At 48.3% G+C, this 13364-nt stretch overlaps 1 protein-coding gene across 1 annotated transcript in view; it reads left to right on the top strand.

Moving 5' to 3' along the window:
* LOC144248444 (uncharacterized) overlaps positions 1-13364 on the top strand; it is a gene marked incomplete at its 5' end in the record, with an annotated part of 153065 nt that overhangs the window by 26563 nt on the left and 113138 nt on the right. The window contains 2 exons of the mRNA XM_077790610.1: positions 8992-9204; positions 11375-11377. Coding sequence (XP_077646736.1) covers positions 8992-9204; positions 11375-11377 — 216 coding nt within the window. The remainder of the gene's footprint in view (positions 1-8991; positions 9205-11374; positions 11378-13364) is intronic.

Genomic DNA, 13364 nt, shown 5'->3' with positions numbered 1-13364 from the left:
TCAAAACTTTAAAAGAGTGTAAAGAAAAGTTTATTAACAGTAACTAAATGAAAGAGTAATAAGAATATGAACAAAACTTTCAGATCACATCCTCTCTCCATACAACCTGACAATGTAGAGACAAAACCTGAAATTTTCAAGTCAGTTTACCACCTCTAGAATATTCTAATCTTTCTTCAGTTCACATCAGGAGAGAAGTACCTCTTGTTAATGTTATGGAGAATTCTCCACAAGAAAACATTTATCTCATGGCTTTTCATTTCCATGAATAACCACTGCCTGGAAAAATCTTCAATTGTGAAGTCCCTCCCATGTTTTCACAGCTTTTCCCACAGCTGTGTTTAGCGGCCATGACAACTTATGGGGTATTAGTTTCAAGATGAGCTGTTTAAGAGCAAAGGATCTCTTCATCTATTTATGAAATCATCTTAATCTCTGGGAACAGAGATCTTCTTCTCTCCCTGAGGGCACAGGGTCTCATCACTCTTCTCTCTTTCAATGTTCAGACTTCTCATGAGATCACAGCTACTTCAACATTTCCCTACTTTAGCATGGAGGCCTTTGCTGAAACAAGTCATCTCCTCATACTTTTCAATGCCTTATAGGGAAAAAGAGAGTCTGATGTATCAATGACATCCTTCTCCACAGCTTTAGCAGAGGATTTCAGCCCCAAGATCAAGGCATCTCCTCATCCCTCCCATCTGGGACTCAACTTCCTCTTCCCTGACCTCAGTGTGTTCATGTTGCTCCTCTGTGTGCCTGCCCTGTGTCCTTTTCTCTCACTGGAGGGAGGATGGCAGCACTGGCAGAGTCAATATCTCCCCCTGGGTCTACAGATGGCTATTTGACTCCGGCTGGGCTTGATGTCCAATTCTTATTTTGGCCATGCTTCCTGGACATGAGGACCAGTTGTTTTCCATAGGAATGAAGGAACAGAGTCCCACTGTTTTAGGGGCAAATGAGAAGTGACCACCTAAGGACAAGGCCAGCCAGAGCTGCCAGATTTTGTTCTTAGAGATACCCTTGAATATAGGAAATTTTTTAGGCAGAGTATCAGTTTTGGCAATGGGCATCTGAAAAGGCAGACAGTTCTTTTCCATACAGAGGAGAGCACGGAGCTGCAGTTCTCCAGGAGCTGATGAGAAGCAGCCCTTGACATCCCAACATCAGCCAGACCTGTCAAGTGGCCCCTGGGAGGCCAAGCCAGCCAGACTTGGTCCATGTTAGCTCGCTTCCATGGGGCCCCACAGTGTCCCAATGGTCCCTTGCTTCCAGGAGGCCCTGAGGTGTCACAATGCCCCCTTGGTGACACCAGGCCCTGAAGGGTCGGAATGGTCTCCATGGTTCCATCAGGCCCCACAGAGTCATAATGGTCTCTGGGTCCATGAAGCCCCACGGTGTCACCATGGCCCCTTGGTTCCATGGGCTCCAGTGGTGCCACAATGATCCCCTTGGTTCCATGAGGTGCCCACAGTGTCACAGTGATCTCCATGGGAAGGAAAGAACCGAGCCCCAGTGAGGCAGGGGCAGCCACCAGAGGCCAAGGCCAGCCAGAGTTAATGGTACTGGCAGATTTTGCCTGGGAGCAACCCTTGGATATAGGGAATTTTAGAGGTGAAATCCCAATTTCAGACATGGACACCCAAAGTAGAAGGATGGTTCTTTTCCACAGGAAGAAAAGCACGGAACACCGGTGTTTCAGGGACAGATGAAAGGCTTCCACCAGAGGCCTAAGGCAGCCAGACTTCTCTGTCCTGGTAGCTTTTGTCTGAAAGCAACCCTTGGATATAGCGAATTTGGGAAGTGGAACCCAAATTTCAGCCATTTCTGTGTAGATAAGGGCAGTTCTTTTCCATAGGAAGGAAAGCACAGAGCCCCAGTGTTTCAAAGGCAGAAGTGAAGAGAGGTGGCTCTTGAGAGGCCAAGCCAGCCAGACCTGTTTGTTCTGGCAGCTTTTGTCATGGAGAGATCCTTGGATATATGGAATTTGGGAGAAGGAATCTCAATTTTGACCATGAACACCTTGAGAAGAAGGACAGGTCTTTTTCATTGGAAGGAAACCACTGACCCCAGTGTTTTGAAAGCAGGTGAGAGGCATCCCCAAGAGGCCAAGGGCAGGCAGATCTGTCTGTCCTGGCAGATTTCACTGGGAGCAATCGTTGGATGTACAGAGTTTTGGAGGTGGAATCCCAGTTCTGGCCATGGATGCCTGCTCAGGATGGATGTTTTTTTCCTATAGGAAAGAAAAGCACAAAATCCAAGTGTTCTAGAAGAAGATGAGATGTGGCCAGCCTTAGGCCAAGCCAGCCAGACCTCTCTCTCCTGACAACTTTCGTCTAGGGGCTATCCTTGGACATACGGCATTTTGGAGGTGGAATCTCAGTTCTGGCCGTGAACACCTAGACAGGAAGAAGAGTTCTTTTCATTAGGAATGAAAGCACAGAGTCCCAGTGTTTCAGAGGCACATGAGTTCCAGCCCTCAGGAAGCCAAGGCCAGCCAGATTTGTGATTCCTGGCATCATTTTTCTGGGAGCTGTCATTGGATATAGGGAATACTGGAAGCAGATGCCCAATTTTGGCCATGGGTACCTGGTTGAGATGGATGTTTTTTCCCCATAATAAAGAAAAGCACATGGTCCCAGTGTTTGAAAGGCAGATGAGAGGTGGCCCCCGGGTGGCCAAGGCAGCCGGATCTGTCTCTCCTGGCAGATTTCATCTATAAACAATCCTTGCAATATAAGGAAATTTGGAGGAGGAATTCCAGTTTTGGCTATAGGCCCCTGGAGGAGAAGAATAGTTGTCTCCCATAGGAAGGAAAGCCCAGAGCCCCAATGTCACTAAGGGACATGAGAAGACATGATGGGCACCTTTGCATTTCTGACGGTAAAAGAAATGTAATTTATTTCTGACTCCAACATTTATAGTTTTCCAAAGGTGACAGTGGATTGGAGGGTGAAAGTGCCACCTTCCAATGACACTGGACAAAACTACCACCCATCAAATTTCTCCTCCTCTATGAAGGAATGCAAAGAAATAAGTTATTTACAGAAAGTTGTGTGAGAAAATTTGCTACAAGAATGTAAACTCAGAAGGTCTTAGAAAACCTTAAAAAATCAGGGCGACACCCCAGTGCTTCAGGGGCAGATGAGAAGCAGCCCTCGATATGCCAAAGTCAGCCAGACCTGTCAGGTGGTCCCCAGGAGGCCCACCCTGCCAGACCTGTGCCATGTTCCCTTGGTTCCATGGGACCCCACAGTGTCACAATGGTCTCCTTGGTTCCATCAGGCGCTGGAGTGCCACAATGTTCCCCTTGCTTCTGCAGTGTCACAATGGCCCCGTGCTTCCATGAGGCCTTGCAATGTCACAATGGCTTCATGGTTCCACTAAGCCCCGATGTGTCACAATGGCCCCTCGGCTCCGTGTGCCCTCGCTGTGTCACAACGGCTCCTCTGTGACACTGCGGCTGCACAAGGTCACCATGGACCCTTGGTTCCTTGGGGTCTCTGAGTTCACAATGGTCTCCTTGATTCCATGAGGCAGCACAGTGCCACAATGGCCCCTTGGTTCCATGATGATCTGCAGGGTCACACAGGTTTGTGACATTTGTCCTTGCTGCCCCTCACATCCCCCTGCCCCACAAACAGCCCCAAGCCACCCGTGAGGGACAGGCCCTGCTGTGCCAGGCTGGGCTCAGGGCTTGGCCTTTCTGCTTCCCCCAGCCAGCCCAGGCCTTGCTCAGCATTGCAGTTCCCTGCTCTGAGCCTTGGGTTCCCTGCAATCCTGGCCTCAAGGATCTGCTCTCTCCAGTCCCTGGAAGCCTTTGGCAGTCCCTGCCCTCAGTGGGGCCCAGTGATGCTCCAAGCGACTTGGAATTTTGCTTCTGACTCCTTGAGCAGCTTCTTCAGCCTTCTCTCAGTGCCTGAGGGTCCTGGACTGAGTCCCAAATCCATGGTGGGGATAATCAAAATACGGAAAGGCCTCAGGGGCACTTTGTCTTCATTCAATTGTCTGCAAATCTCCAGGGCTTGTGCAGCTGATTGGAGTCAGTTTGGAGTTCTTGTAAGGAGGAGGATTTCAAAGTGCACCTCATGACTTTTTTTCTTTAATCAAGTGAGTATTCTTAGTTTCCAGTTCAGAGAAGAGCTGATAGAAGCATTCCCCAAGTGATCTTGATGCTCAGTGTCTCCTTAGGAGGTCTGGGCATGTAGAAGAATGAACCCCCTGAGGGTTGACCCTGTTTGGACAAGCTGCTCCTCACCCCCAGCCTCACCATGTCTGACATCGCCCACCTGGCACTGACATCCCTGTGCCCTGCAGCAGAACCTTGTCCCTGACCTCTGCAGCTCCATGTCCCAGCCCATTGCACCATATCCCACCTGCTCTCCTCAGGGCTCTGCCTGCACACAGGCCCAGGAGAAGTTTTCCTGTTGGGAAAAAAAGAATGGAAAAGCCTGAGCAGGTTTCCTGAACAATAAACCCCACTCAGGAGCCACCTGCTCAGTACAGGCTGCCTGGAGTGGTGTCACCTTTCTACAAGGGACAGTGTGGTCAGAAATGATCTCTGGAAGCAGAATTCTCTGAGTCTCCCAGCTGAGTTCTCTGTCCCTGTCCTTTCCCTGGATCCATGTTGCAGATGGAAGCTGCTGGTGCCAGCCTCACCTTTAACTTGTCTTTGGAATGCAAACAGATGTTCCCAAGTGTTTTAAGCGGGATTTGCTCAATGTTTTTATAAATCTTTTGTGTTCCCCATGGAATGAAGGGGACATTTTGGCACTGAGGGGATGACGTGGAAGCAAGGAGTCAATTGTGACCCTGGGGTCCCATGGAACCAAGGGGCCATGGTGACACAGCAGGGCCATGTGGATCCAGTGGTCCATTGTGACACTGTGGATCCAAGGAGACCATGGAGACACCCCCAGAACCTCATGGAACCAAGGAGTCCATGGTGACCCAGCGGGGCTGCAAGGAGCCAACGGTCCATGGTGACACTGCCCATCCAAGGAGGCCATTTGGATACTGTGGAAACTCATGGAGCGAGGTGGCCATTGTGACACTGAAGAACTTCATGACACCAAATATCCATGGGGACACAGCAGGGTATCATGGAACCCAGGAACTGCTGTTGGCAGTGTGGAAACTCCTGGAACCTGGGGCTGTTGTGGCACTGAAGGACCAACACAGCTGCTGCACCTTGTCCCCTGCCCTACACAGCTCCTTGGGAGGCACAGCAGGAGCAGCACCCTGGGAGCCTCGGGAATGCCCCTCTGGGATCCATGGCACACACTCCCAGGGCTGGAATTCCAGTTCCCAGCCAGGAAAATATGTCCCTGCCCTTGAAGGAAAAGCTCTTATGAAAGAGCCAAAAAACAAGTAGAGCTTGATCCTACAGTGACATTTCACTGCCAGCCATCATAACTTCACCCATGATTGTCGTAGCTCATGGATTGGGAATGAAATCAGGGCAGGGTCTTTGGTGGGAGCTGCCCTGGGTCAAAGGAGACACTGAGAGAGAAACAGAGCAGGCAAAGGAAGGCAGGAGAGAAAGGAGGTGTTTTGGTTTGGAATGACTGGTGTCTGCTAAGGAAGGCAGGAGCCTCCCCTGAAATGGAAAAATGTAGACTCTTTCTGAATTGGTATAAATTTGAAATTAAGGCGGGCTCTCAGGTAAAAATATGGGAGCAGAAATAACAGTTTTTTATTAGGGAAGAAAATTAAAATATAAAATAAACAAGGCAGTAAACTAAAACAACACTGACAGAATACAATGTGACTCCCTGTTGGACAGGGTGTTGGCCGCAGTCCAATGGAAACTGTAGGTGCAGTCCTCCAGGAGTGTCAGGTGTGGTTCTGTTGGAGAAGTGATCCTGTAGGAATGGGTGTCTTCTTCTAAAGAGGAAGAGGCAGCTGTTCCTCTGGGAAATCCAGCACAGAAAGAGCTGTGTTGGTGGGCCAGAATCTCAAGACTAGATGCAGGTAGGAATGCTTGGCTCCTCCCTCCAGGCAGAACATCTCACAATGGGATGTTATAGTTCTCATCAGTCATGCAGTGACATTCAATAGCCCATTATCAGCAGATGTCTCCCCTGAGGGAGGATTGATTGTGGAAGAGATAAGGAAAAACTGCCCACTTAACACAGGACAACTGCCATACAGATGGCAAATAGAACACATCTTGCTTTTCAGTCTGGGACAGGAGGGCATAAATTCAGCTGAGAAGGCAGCACTCTGGAAAGCAAACCAGAACTGACAGAAACTGAATGGTACAGAAATCAGTAATTCTGATCGTTTTATTTATTATAAAAATAAATCACACCCACCCAGCCCCACACAATTCTGATCCCACACCCTCAGATTTGGATCTCACTTCTCCCGATTGCCTTCCAACCCCATCTCATCCTGGAGGCTGAGGAATTGAGTAATTTTGGCATGGGAGTGAGGTGGGAACCAGCCATTTTGAGATGGGATTGAGTAATTTTGAGGTAACAGACAAATCCACCTTGGATTTTGGAGTGCAAAGATATGGAGAATAGTCCCATATATCCCCCAAGAACCCACAAATCCTCCAGAATATGTACCTAAATCATAAATTCCACCTCAAATGCCTTTTAAATGGTGGGACTTTTGACATCTCTGGTCAATACTATTTTTAGTCATTTTTCAGGTGTTTTTAAGTGATAAAGACAAATCAGAAGAAAATTATAGCCAAACCAAAACCAGAGACCCCTTGAGCAACCCCTGGGCACTGGACAAAACAAACTCAGCAGAAATCAAATTTAACCCTCTATAAAATGCCTTGAGGAAGATTTGCTCTTCCCACAAGTCACTTCTGATGGAAACACAAACAAATCCCAAAAATTAATAGACCAACAACAGAAGCAATTCTGTTGTAATTCCAAATTTCATCAGTTCCAGCACAACTCCAGCTCAGATGATGGCAGGTTCCGAAAAAAGAAACATGGAAATTTGACCCAATACAGATTATTAAAAGGAAGAGAACAGTCTGTGTAGCTGTCACAAAGGTGACAGGGATGAAGAAAATAATGATTCTCCTCCCAACCCTGTGAATTCAGGAGTTATTTGTAAAATAACTTGAGCTGGGATTCTTGTAGGACTTTAGTAGCCTTGTGTTTCTCACCTTGGGGTGAATGATCCTTGTCAGTCTCGCTGGTATCATATTTTCTTTACCCTGGCCACCCACAACTTCCACTTTCCTCATAAGGTCTCCCGAAAGTCACTCAGAGGAAGCTGTATCCAAGTTTCCAAGAGTTCCTCCGGAAAGAGGCAGAACCTCTGTACGGGAGGGAACCAGGCTGTTGTCAAAGGAACTTGGGGTCAGACAACAGTGCCCTGAAATCACAGTGCAAAATAATATTGCAGTTTGGTTAATAAAATTGTTAGAGATGCCCCTGCCCCAATTAAGGTGCTAACAACACCAAATCCAAAGTGGATTTTATTGATCAGTAAATGTGAGGTAGAGAGAGAGATGCAAAGAAAGAGAAAAGGGGAGAGAGCAAGGGAGTGACAGGGACAGAGATCTCCCCTGGGGCAGGGCAAGTGTGACATTGTCCCCTGTGTGCGTGGCCTTCCCAGGGTGGGGGTTTTACACCTGAGCCAGTTTGGGTAAGGGGGGTGGTGTTCACCCCCCACCCCGAGCAGGGATTGCCTCACTGTTTCAGGTTTCAGTGTCAGATGTAACCAAAAGTGTTTTCAGTCACCATCTCCATAAACTGTTATCAACAGGTGGGGCAGTGTTCTTTATCTCTTCCATGGCTCAGCCCTGATAACGCCCTCCAGGGCCATCTTCTGTTAATGGGCCATTGAGTGTCACTGCAGCACTGATAAAATTACATCATCCCATTGTGGGATGCTCCGCCCAGGGGGAGGAACCAAGCATTCCTGCCTGGATATAATCTCACCATTTGCAACACCAGGACCACCTTGCCTACTGCATTCCCAGAGGACAAGAGCTCCATAAGCACCACTGGACCTTCAGAGGAAGACCAGACCCTTCTACAGGATCACTGCTTTGACAGAATCATGTTCATCACTCCAGCTGGACTGCAGCCACCATTTCGTCAGACTGCTACCACCACTCTTATTATTGGGGTGTCAGGTTATATCCTGACTTTGTCAGATTAAGCCAGTGTTTCTCTATTATTGCCTTGATTTTAATTTTCTTATTCAATTGTCATTCTGTCTTAGACTCTCCCCCTGATTTGCCTTCAAACCAGTACAAACCTCACTGTGCTTATCCCTTGTTTTCTTCCCAAAACAGATTTTCCCATCCCCAACCCTTTGCCAGATGGAGAAGGCTATGAGGAAGAGGAAGATGCCCTGGGACACCGAGGCAGGTGAGGAGGAAGTCAGTGCCCCTTTCTCCCTCTCTCCTGCTCCATCTCCCAGCTCAGCACGGCCCCCGGCTGCAGGACAGCCCCGCTGCCGGTGCCCTCCTGCCAGGGACGCACTGGGGGGATCTCCTTGCCCTTCCCTCTGGCACTGAGGTAAATCCTGTCCTCTCCTTGTCTTTCTTACCCCAGACAAGAAGCTGAGGATGGAGACCAGAGAGGACAAATCCCCACGGCAGAACCTGGTGGAAGAGGGTGTTTTGAGCGGCTCCACAGCACAGGAATCCAACAGGGAGGAAAAGCCCCAGCGACACCACAGGAGGAGGGTCTGCAAACCCAGCCCAGGATGCTCTGAGGAGGAAAGACCCACTCTGGGCCAGGAAGGTGGGCAGAGCTTCAGCCAGAGCTCGAAGCTGGTGGTCCCTGAGAAGCTTCATGATGGGGAGAAGCCCTACAAGTGCTTGGAGTGTGGGAAGAGCTTCAGGAAGAGCAACAACCTGATCCGCCACCAGATGATCCACACAGGGGAATGGGCCTACGGGTGTGGGGAGTGTGGGAAGGGCTTTGGTTGGAACTCAGAACTCATCATCCACCAACGCATCCACACTGGGGAGAGGCCCTATGAGTGTCCTGAGTGTCAGAAGAGGTTTCACACCAGCTCTGATCTCCTCAAACACCAGCGCATTCACACAGATGAGAGGCCCTTCCGCTGCCCCGACTGCGGGAAGGGCTTCAAGCACAACTCCACACTTGTCAAGCACCGGCGCATCCACACCGGGGAGAGGCCCTACAAGTGTCCCCAGTGTGGGAAGAGCTTCACCCAGAGCTCTGACTTAACCAAACACCAACGGAGGCATCGGTAAGGGCAACCCTGCCAGTACCCCAACTGCAGGAAAAGCTTTGTGCTCTGCTCCAGCTCCATCCCCCACTGCAGGACCCACACTGGGCACAGGTCTGGTGACCCACATTCCCTGTGATCAATGTTGGGAACAAACCTTGCTGCTTCTCCTTTTGATTTGGCCCTAATTTTCCTCTGATTCATCTTTATTCTTTAAACACAGCCAAAGCAGGGTTAAATTAAAGAAATTGATCAAAAATATCGGAAGTCGCACCATTTTACAGGAGTCTGAGGGGGAATTTAGGATTTGGGGACGCATTCTGTGGGGAGTGCCCCTGTTGCTAAGAGGCAGGAGTTTGATCTCACCCTTCTTGTGTTGCCAGTAATTCCTCCCTTGACCCAAACCCAAACTCCACCCCTGGGATACCCTATACAAACCCCACGGCCCTGCCTTTACCCTGTCTTTCGGGGGGTAAGAAATGGATTCTGGAACCAAGACCCGTCTCATTTGATCCTGCCACCGGCAGCTGCACCCTCCCTGAACAGTCTGAACTCAACCTCTGGAGGATTTGTGGGTTCTGGGGTGATTTTGGGCAGTGTTCTCCACCTCTCTGAATTTCAAAAGCCAAGAGGGATGGTTCTGTAACCACAAATCCACTCAATCCCACTGAAAACAACTGAATTTTAACCTTTAAAGGCACAGTCCTGTGGAGTTGCGTTATTTGTATGTTTTATTATCCCTGTATTATGTATTGGTTTATTCCTTTGTACCCCTGTGTGCAACTTGGTTTATCCCCAGTTTTCCCGCCTTGTCCTCCCTTCCCGCCTTTCCAGTATCTATCCATCACCCTGAAAGAGGCATTTTACCCCCCCCCGGGTGCCTTGTCTATCACTCAGTGCCCCTTCCCATCCATCCAGAAGCTTCTACTCAGGGCACCGGGTGATTGGGCGAGGACCTGGGGCTCCCCCCATATCCTTCCCCCATTGGACCCCACCATATCCCCCCATCCCGGAGCCACCCCCTAGCCCTATCCCCATTGGTCGTTGGATACCCCTCCCTTACAGTTTATAAGCCAGTGCAAGCACCTTGTGCTTGTTCCTGTTGGCTGGCACCGTTCTAGGATATTTGGCCCCGTTGGGCTACAATAAACTCGGACTTAGCCCCCAGTAGGATCCGCTCTTCATCTACCACCGCGAGGCTTGCTAGCGCTGCCCGGAACCCACAAAGGCACTCTCCAAACCCCAGCTGGGAGCGGCGGAGGGTGCCTCCATCGCCCGCCCTCGCCCCACAAGAGCTAGCCGGGGCTGAGACAAAGGGAACCGGGGCGGGAGCGCGGCACAGTCCCACCTCAAATTGCTTGTTTCCACCTCAAAAAAACTCAGTCCCACACAAAGCTCATTCAATTCCACAGCTGCCAGCGTGAGATGGGGTTGGAGGAGATTCGTAGAAGTGGGATTCCAATTTGAAGCGGTGGGATGGGGATTGTGTGGGGCTGGGTTTCTGGGATGTATTTGATAGCAAATAAAACGTTCAGACTTACTGATTCCTGTCCCATTCATTTTCAGTCAGTTCTGTTTGCAGAGTGACACCTGAGCTGATTAAACTCCTATAAAAATCCCTTTTTTAAAACCATCTAGCCCAAACAATCAAAAAAATAATATCCAAATAAAACCACCCATCTGCAATTAATTTTTTAAAATAATTTAAATTTTTTAGAGTAGTTAAGGATGTTATTAAAGTTTAATTATTTTCTTAAAATGTATGAGAAATTATAGTTGTGTGGTTTTTTGTGTTTAGTAAATTTGTAATTTGAATTGTTTACTAAGGTGTGTTAGATTGTATCTTATATTTTTTGGATATTTTTTATCTAAAGTCTATTAGATAATGAGTTGAAACTTTCAAAAGGTATTTCTTGGTATATAAGTTATTTATTTATATTTATTGGTAATGTTACATTAATAGTTATTGTTGTTTTGGGTTAAATCATTGTTGGAGTATTGTATTAAGAGCTGAAATACTTATATTTCATTTTTTTCCTATTTAATTTTTTATTCTAATTTATTGATGTATAATTTTATTATAATTTGTTGAAATAATAGGAAGGAAATTCAAAGGCAGGAACATTTTTTCCTGGACAGGAACTGGAATTCCAGACCCTGGGAGTGTGTTGTGGTTTAACACAGAAGGAAGAGGGTCAAGCCAGTCAGTGATTGGGGTTGGATATTGGCACTTGGGGTGACCAATTGAGGCTGGACACACCTCTGAGAACACAGAGGGGTTAAAAGCAGAATTTCCAGGAGAACTCGCTCTCTCTGGTTCTGGTCAGGGCGCAGTGCAGCCTCTCTCCTGCCCAGCCCGTGGCTGGGTGGGGAGGAGAAGCCCCACGGCCTGACTGAGGTAAGTCCGAAGGGTGGAGGGGATGGAACCGGGCTGGCCCCCTGCAGATGGAAGGGTGGAGAAATCTGGGATGTCTGCGTTCCCCCTCCAGAGTCTCTGCGGAGAGAGAGAGAGAAAGAGACAGCAAGAGCGGGAAGGGGAGCAGGAGGTGCCCAGCGGGGGAGCTGGAGGTCTGGGCAGAGAGCCTGGCCAGCTGGCCGGGGAATTTGGACTTTTAACCCCTTCTTGGATGATGAAAGCTTTGGGAAATATATTCCTCCTCGATTTGAAAGAGAAGATAAGAGACAGTCTGGGGCCTGAGATGTAAGAAGGAGAAATTCTAGGTGGCAGGAGATGATGGAGTGTTTTTTGGCTGGACTTTCTCTTGTTAGCCATAGACTGAACCAATTTTCTCCTCCAAGAGAGAAACTGTATTTTAGGAGGATTCATGATGAGGCAAGAGACCTGCTTCAGCAGCTGAGAATAAACAGGAGTGGAGTGAATAGAGAAGAGCTGAGGAGGGTTGTGGTGATGCCCCCTGTCTTCAGAGAAGAAGAAGAGAAGATCTCTGTTCTTGGACCTTCAGCCCCAGGGGGAAATGGGACGGGACTGCAGTCCCAAAAATGAAAAACAGAACTGTGGTTTTTTTTTTGGTTTTTTTTTTTTCCACTTGGCAAAGCATCCTTGAAAAGAAAAATCCTAAGAGCAGTCTGTCCATGCATGGTGGTGAGAGCACTGTGACATGGAAAGGAGAGTGTCACACTGGCAGATTCTCTCCGGGTGGTGCCATGTGTGACATGGAAACACAAGAGATGGCAGCTGTGTTTCTTGGGGGTCTATGGCACAGGAGAGACTCCTCTTTCCCTCGATGGACTGAGTATTGATCCTCTGAAGGGTGGGAACCTGACTGGGGTCCAAGTTGTGTCTCACTGTGGTTTGTTGGAACTGGGGGGAGCAAGAAGGAGTGTTTTGGAAGGTTTTAATTTTGGATTTAATTTTTCTTGCTTTTTTAATTTTATAGGAGTAGTAGTTTAATAAAGTTTCTCCTTTGTTATTGAGCTTTCGCCTACACTGCTCTGTTCCTGATTGCATTTCACAGCAGTCATTTGTGGGGTTGCATTTTCATGGGGATGCTGGCATTGTGCCAGTGTCAAACCATGACACAGGGGCCACCTGACAGGTCCAGCTGATCTTGGAACATTGAGGGCCACCTGTCATCATCCCCTGGAGAACTGGGGATCTGTGCTTTCCTTCCTATAGAAAAGAACCATCAATTTTTTCCAGGTGTCCACAGCCAAAATTTATACTCCCCCTGAAAAATTCCCTATATGCAAGGGTTCTCCCAGGAAAAAGCCACCAGGACAGACAGCTCTGGCTGGCCTTGGCCTCTGGTGGTCACCGCTCATCTCAGGGAAGACTTGAGAAAAATATTTGAACAGGTTTGGCAGCTGGAACATCAATGAGTCTCTCATCCTCTAAAAATTCAGATGCTCTTCTGATAAAATGTGTATTTTTTTTTCTCATTGTGCATTATGTGTGAAAGATAATTTTCAGCAAAGAAATATTACTCTTATCACTCTCCCAGTGTTATCTGACACAAAACACCTCGTCTACATATGGATCCAGGCCACCTGTATAAACAAACACAATAAAGAATCCAGCAGGAATTATTTGTCTCTGCTCCCATCTGTCACATCTCCTCTGGAGCTGGAGGCACAGCCCCAGCCCTTGGGAGGGCTCAGGGGGTCACAAGCTCAGCTCCCACACAGAGAACTTGTGGACCTTGGATGATTTTCCTGCCCCT

This window comes from Lonchura striata, unplaced genomic scaffold (assembly GCF_046129695.1).
Source record: "Lonchura striata isolate bLonStr1 unplaced genomic scaffold, bLonStr1.mat Scaffold_126, whole genome shotgun sequence".
Taxonomy (NCBI): domain Eukaryota; kingdom Metazoa; phylum Chordata; class Aves; order Passeriformes; family Estrildidae; genus Lonchura; species Lonchura striata.
Note: the sequence above shows the minus strand (reverse complement) of the source record. Positions and strands in the feature narration are given on the sequence as shown.